Below are 6,672 nucleotides of genomic sequence, written 5' to 3'. Positions count from 1 at the left end.
AAGGTGTCCAAGTGGCTCTCGGAAGCTTGGGAAGCTCCACGTAGGCTTTCCTGGGTGGATCCTTTGAATACTAATAGCTACCATTCATCGAACCGTTGCTATATGCCAGATGTGGTAGTAAGTATTTTTAGTGCATTATCTCATTTCAATTCTCAAAAAAACCTTGCAAGTTCAGAATTGGTACCCCTGTTCACAGCTAAAAGTAAAGATCAGAAAGGTGCAGTGATAGGTCTGTGGCCATACAGCTAAGGAATGTAAAAGCCAGAATTTGAATGACTGTGGATTCAATTTGACTCAAAGATTCCGCTCTGAGTCCTTAACTATCTTCACAAAACCATTTTGAGATTGCTCTTATTTCTTCCATTCTACGAATGAGGCTACTGAGGCCCAGGGATGACCCAACTTGCCCAAGTGACACAGAAGTAAGTGTCAGAGCCAAATCAAGCTTGCCTGACTCCAAAGTCTACTGTGCCTCCTAGGTAGAGGAAGAACAAAAGCCAAGGATCAGGAACAGGGCAGTAGGTCTCTGCATTAGGCCCTACCCTGTCCTAGGACACTGTCCCCTTACTTCCTTTCCACCCTCAACTTTTACGCTTAGGCCCCTTCCAAGAATTTTCTTTCCCCTGTCTCTCCCACGTATGGCCCCTGAGCTGACTAGGGACTGGGTAGTTCTTGGGAGGCGCTAAGACACCCTTCCCGGAAAGGTCCTCGCGTAAAGGAACAGCTAGGGCACCCCCAGCCTGGGGATTCACGTCCCTACACATCTGAGCAAGGTTCGTGCATGACTGACAAGTGCTTGGATCAGGAGCCAGCCAAACTGGAGTTCAAATCCCGCCCCAGGAACTGGCCAATAACACCAGCTTTCTTTTTAAAAAGCATCTATTCCGGGACAGACATTTCACTAGGGATATCTTCCATATTTTAAAAATTGAATCTCCCCTCCTCCATGACTGGCCCTATTTTACAAAAGAGCCTGAGGCTCCTGGAGGGGAAGGGACCAGGGTAAGGACGGCAAGTCGTCCCCAGCCTGGGACTTGAACCCACCTAGGCCCCAGATTCCGCTGTCGCCTAGGAGCCGAGGAGGGAGGAGCTCCCAGAGCGCAGGGGGGAGGGAAAGAGCGAGAGCGAGCTCCCGGCAGCGCGCGCTGACGACAGCAGGTGATTTTTTTCTGCAGCGCGCTTTCTCTCTCGGCGTCTTCCCTGGATTTTTTTTTTTTTTTACCCTGCCGAGCAGTAGATAAGGGTGGGGCCGCTTCCCTGCAGCAGACACGGAGCGGCAGTGGCTGCAGCATCATCGGGAGAAGCGGCCGCAGCAATGCTCGGTCTCCGCTGGAGGTGATCGCCTCCGAGCCCTTTCTGGGTGGCTGGCTGCGACGGGACGCCTCGGAGAGGGGGAACAGAGCCTCGTCCGTGGCCCCTGAGGCCACCCTGCTCGGCCCTTCCTCCACGCCATGGCTTAAGCCCGCAGCCACCTCGCCTCGCGTCGCCTGGCTCGGCCGGGGTCTGCCGCCGCCGCCGCCGCCGCAGGGAGGGGCGCGACCCAGACGCCCTCGCCGGGGACCCCGGGACGCTGTGTGTCTCGCCCATCGCTGCCGCAGCAGACTGCGCTCCCAAGACCTTTGCAGGCGGCTTCCGGAGGCGTCTGCAGCCGGTAATCAATCGGGGGACTTTACGGACTTTTGTCCCGGTGATAGCTTGACCTTCCTGGGTGCTCTCTGAGGGAGAAGAGGAGGTAGCCCGGGCCACCGAGGGAAAGGCTGTGGGAGCCGGACTGGCTGGTCGAGTGCCGAGGGACTGAAGTGAGGTTAGAGACTTGCTTTAGAACCACAAAAAAGAAAGAGGGGGGGGCCAGCTTTGCAGCCCGCATCATGGCGTGGCCGTGCATCACGCGGGCCTGCTGCATCGCCCGCTTCTGGAACCAGCTGGACAAGGCGGACATCGCCGTGCCGCTGGTTTTCACCAAGTACTCGGAGGCCACCGAGGCCCCGAGCGCCCCGCCGCAGCCGCCGCAGCCGCCGCAGCCGGCGCACGCGCCCCCCTCGGCGCGGGCGGTCGCCATAGAGACGCAGCCGGCCCAGGGCGAGTTGGATGCAGTTGCCCGGGCAACGGGGCCGGCGCCCGGGCCTAGCGGCGACCGCGAGGCGGCGGCGCCCCCCGGCCGCAGCGCGCCCGGCCCCGGCCCCGGCCCGGGCTCCGGCTCCACCTCGAGCGCGGGCCCCGCGGACTCGGTGATGCGTCAGGACTACCGCGCCTGGAAGGTGCAGCGGCCCGAGCCGAGCTGCCGGCCGCGCAGCGAGTACCAGCCCTCCGACGCGCCCTTCGAGCGCGAGACCCAGTACCAGAAGGACTTCCGCGCCTGGCCGCTGCCGCGCCGCGGGGACCACCCGTGGATCCCCAAGCCCGTGCAGATGCCCACGGCCTCCCAGGCGTCGGGGCCCATCCTCGGGGCGTCCAAGCGCCGGCCGCAGAGCCAGGAGCGCTGGCCCGCGCAGGCCGCCGCCGAGGCCCCGGAGCAGGAGGCGACCCCTGGCGGCGCTGGGGGCCCCGCGGCGGGAAAGCCCTCGGGTGGGGACGAGCGCGACACACGCAGGAAGCCCGGGCCCGCCTGGATGCTGCGCCGCGCCGAGGGGCAGGGGCCGGAGCCGACGCCGACGCCGCTGCCGGCAGCCCAGGCCCAGGCCCAGGCCCAGGCCCAGGCCGCGGCCCCCGAGGCGGGCAAGGGGCGTGCAGCGGCGGACGCCCTCAACAGGCAAATCCGCGAGGAGGTGGCGAGTGCGGCGGGCAGCTCCTACAGGTGAGACTCGGGCCGCAGCTCCGACCGGGCCGGCCACGCTTCCCCTTCGGCTGAGGCTGCGCCGCGCGCGTTCTGCGCGCCGCAGGCGCCCCGGGGCCCCTCCCTCCCAGGCCACACCCTCTCCCCCGCCGCGCCCCTGATACCTCCCAGGGCCGACTTCTTTCTGCTCGCTCTTAAGTGAAAGCTGGAGGTACGAGGCATCCCGGCCTGCCCAGGGCTTTCCCTTTACCACCTTAGCCCCTCTCCCCGTCCCCCCGACCCCCGTCCCACCTCACATCCCCACCTGCTCAACAGAGACCCTTTGCAGCTTCTTGCAGGCTGTGCCATTTCGCCCCACCCACCTCACTAGCTGCATTGGCCTGGATGCTGCCACTCGCTGGCTCAGCTCTTGCCCACCCGCCATGGGCCTTTCCGAAGGGCCCCATCCTCCTAGAAGTGGCCGGCCCCTTCCTCCCCAGCCAGGTTCACTTGGCCTTTCATTCTTCCCTCCCTCTCTTGGTCCCTGGGAAACATCCAAGCACCACACCCTTTTCTCGATTCCCCACAGGGCTCTTATAGATCACCCTCCTCCATCTACCATCAGGCTTTGAAGTCAGATTTATTCCTCCTCCTGGAAGCTGTGACACACTGAGCACGTTTCTTAACTTTTCCGGGCCTCAGATTCTTATGTGTAAAATGTGATTGATAACAGATTGTTCTCCTAGAATTGCTTATTCATTTATTAATCAAATATTAAACTTTGACATATTTTTGAACACCTACTATATGCCAGGCGCTGTACTAGACATTGTGAGGTTACATGAGATGGCCGAGGAGAATTGTGCCTGGCACATAGTAGGTGATTAGAATGCCTTAGCGCCATTACGGTCTTGTGTCTGATGCCTCATTGTGTCTGATGCCTCATTGTTCTGATTTCCACTTCCTAGATACCTCCAGCCTTCTCCCCATTGATGCATTTCCTTTCTCCTTTCCCTTTATGTTCTGCAGTTGTGTTGCTCATTCTGTTACCACCAAGAACCCCCTCTTTAGCGTTTAAATTCCCTGTAAATGAATGCCTTCAAGAAAGCACATATCCATTTTCTCTCTTGCTCTCTCCCTCCCTCCCTCCCTATCTCTCTCCCTCCCTCCCTCTTCCTTTCCCTCTCCCTCTCTCCATCCTTCTAGAATTCTCCCTGTGCTGCAGCCTCAGCCCTTCCAAATTGCTTTCTCACCCTTTGTACATCCAGTATCATTTTTGAATGCTTAGCTCTTCATCCTCCCCTTATGTTTCAACCCAGATCAAGCAGCTGAGAGATCACATTTGACTCAGAACGTGTAACATTGGGTTTTAGGGTCTCTGGGGAAAAGGATGTGCATGATGAATAATTGAGCCAGAGGTGTTCAAAATGGGGTCCTTCATCAATGCCAGAGCCAGTTGTCTCCTTCCTGCAGGAGACTGTGGTTGGGAGGACTGCAGAGTTAGTGTCTTTTGCCAAAACCCTATATGTAGCCTCCTATCAGACTGATGTCTTTCTCCAGTGAACATAACAACCACTCCCTCATATGCTGAGGGAAGCATAGCAGAGATAGATATCCTCTCTTTTTAAGGCAAAAATTCATCTGTCTCCCAGGTTTTGACTCTAGAAAGAATTTCCCAACGAGAAGGAGCAGCAAATATGTGGCTCCTACTCCATCTTCCTGAATTCCACCTCCCACCTGGCATTTCTCTCTTGGTTTATTGTTATCATGACCACAGTGGTCCCCCCTAGGAGTGCACTCCTTTTTTCTTTTCTTTTCTTTCTTTCTTTCTTTCTTTTTTTTTTTTTTTTTTTTTTTGGCTTTGGGTCAGGCAAGATCCTTTTCCTTGGTTCACAGCCATCAGGAGTGGAATTTTCATGGTATCTTTATGCGACTACCAAAGGAAGATCAAAAAGAAAAGAAGGAAACAAATAAGGAAGGGAGATAAAAAACAAAGCCAAGATGTAGTTTTGTGATTCCACCATGACCTTCTTGTTTACAAGGCAGGCCCTACTTCATTCCCAGAGAACCCTAAGATGGCCCAACATTGCAGATTTCTGATCTGGCCTCCTCATCTTCCTGCTCCCATCCACCTCATCTTCCTGCTCCTCATCCACCTGCTCCCACCCTGTGGCAGGTGGAACCTTAACATTCAACAATGAAGGGTACTACCCTTCCTCACCACCACAGAATCCATGCCAATCAAGAGAGATCCCAAATTCTCAAATCTCCTTTGGTCGTCCTACGCAGTTTATGTTTCCAAGTCAGCAGGACTTGCTTTGTCCGTGAGAAATTGGCTAGACAGTCAAGGGATGACCTACCCTTCGGATACAACCCACTCCAAATATATTGGCTTACATCTTTGTTCCGTATGGCCTCTTCCCCGAAAACACCACCTTAACTGTACAGTACGAAGTCAGGTTTTACAGTTAGAATTATACTCATACTGCAAGTGATGGGATTGATTGGGGGAAGGCTCTGCTGTTGCAGCTGGTGAGAATGATTATTTTTAGTGGCTATCAGAACTCCACCAACCCGTCAAAGAAAAAAATTCTCTGAGCGCCTTAAAATAATTTTTTTTCCCATTTGGGTCTTCTGTAAAATTTAATTATGCATGTGACTTTGGGGCCAGCAGTTCCATTTTGCTGTATAATCAGAAAGGTTTGGAAGCATTAAGAGAATGAGTTGCTAAGAGACATCAATTTCCTTAATGGACAATTTAAGTGCATGACAAAGTTTATGTGAAATTTAACATTGTTTTTTGTTTCAGAAGAAAAATTAACCAATAATAGGGAAATGCACTTTGGGTGAAGGTAGACATGAAGAAATTAGATAATCAATTAATCAAATATCCCATAAAGAAAAAAAAAATGCCTGGAAATTGTAGGCTTATCTGGAACATTGATTTTCCTTCCCTGTTATCTCATATTCTTTCCCTTGCTGTGATTCGGAATATCTCCTAAATCTAAGTATACCCCATGGCTGGCAGAGATGAGTCTTACATTCCCTTATTAGAAGCCAGGTTGGGTTCCATTTCAAAGATAATTTGATTTACAAACCCTTTTCTTCTGCCACTCTACATAAATCATGGTGGCTTACACCATGGTGATTGGTTCATCTCATGGGCTTTCCAAGTGACATCTGTCACATGACATCAATGGGAGCAGTTTGCTTAAATAAAGGGCACATAATCCATCAGCTTAACATATTGGTATATAATGTAAAATACACATTCAGCATGCAGAGTCATATACATACTAATTGGTTTTTCTCCTACAATATAGTCAGTAGATAATCTCAAATGTCCTTTGACGCTATGATTTTGAGAAACCTTCCCAATTTGTCTAATTCATAACGTATCCACATTAGCCTAGGATTTTGCATTAAGTGCTATCTCAATCTCTTTTGTTATTCACGATCATGAAGTTGATTAATTTTTAGTACACTCATATTACATAGATGATGTAATAAAGTTGAGAAGCATGTCTCTGTTATCACTTTTAATATTAAGGATGGATTTCGCTGGGCAGCCACTTGTGACTTTAGACCTCGAATTCTCAATTAGAAAAGAGATGAGTCATGAGGAAGGGATTAAAATTCCCCTCTCAGTGCCATTGCCCTAGACATCAGTTAATAGGGCTAGATGGGGTGGCAGGTGCTCCCCATAGAAATGCTAATGAGAAATTTCTCCTGGAAGAAATCAACTGAGGCACCAGGAGGTAGAATTAATAAACCAGAGGCAAAATATTTGACAAATGAGAGAAGTAACAAGGAAATTGGAAAGAAAAGGAGCCTTTCATATCTGCCCTACAATCTTCCGTGCCCTATAGAGAAAGGCCTGTCTGACCTAGCTTCTGCTGTCAAAACTGCCCTGTGCTTTT

At 52.4% G+C, this 6,672-nt stretch overlaps 1 protein-coding gene across 1 annotated transcript in view; it reads left to right on the top strand.

The window, feature by feature from the left end:
• The first annotated feature begins 1,168 nt into the window (after window positions 1-1,168).
• Window positions 1,169-6,672, top strand: part of MAP6 (microtubule associated protein 6) — a 69,223-nt gene continuing 63,719 nt past the window's right edge. Inside the window, exon 1 of the mRNA XM_041729583.1 lies at window positions 1,169-2,794. Coding sequence (XP_041585517.1) covers window positions 1,869-2,794 — 926 coding nt within the window. The 5' untranslated portion in view covers window positions 1,169-1,868. The remainder of the gene's footprint in view (window positions 2,795-6,672) is intronic.

This window comes from Vulpes lagopus, chromosome 15 (genome assembly GCF_018345385.1).
Source record: "Vulpes lagopus strain Blue_001 chromosome 15, ASM1834538v1, whole genome shotgun sequence".
Taxonomy (NCBI): Eukaryota; Metazoa; Chordata; class Mammalia; order Carnivora; family Canidae; genus Vulpes; species Vulpes lagopus.
Note: the sequence above shows the minus strand (reverse complement) of the source record. Positions and strands in the feature narration are given on the sequence as shown.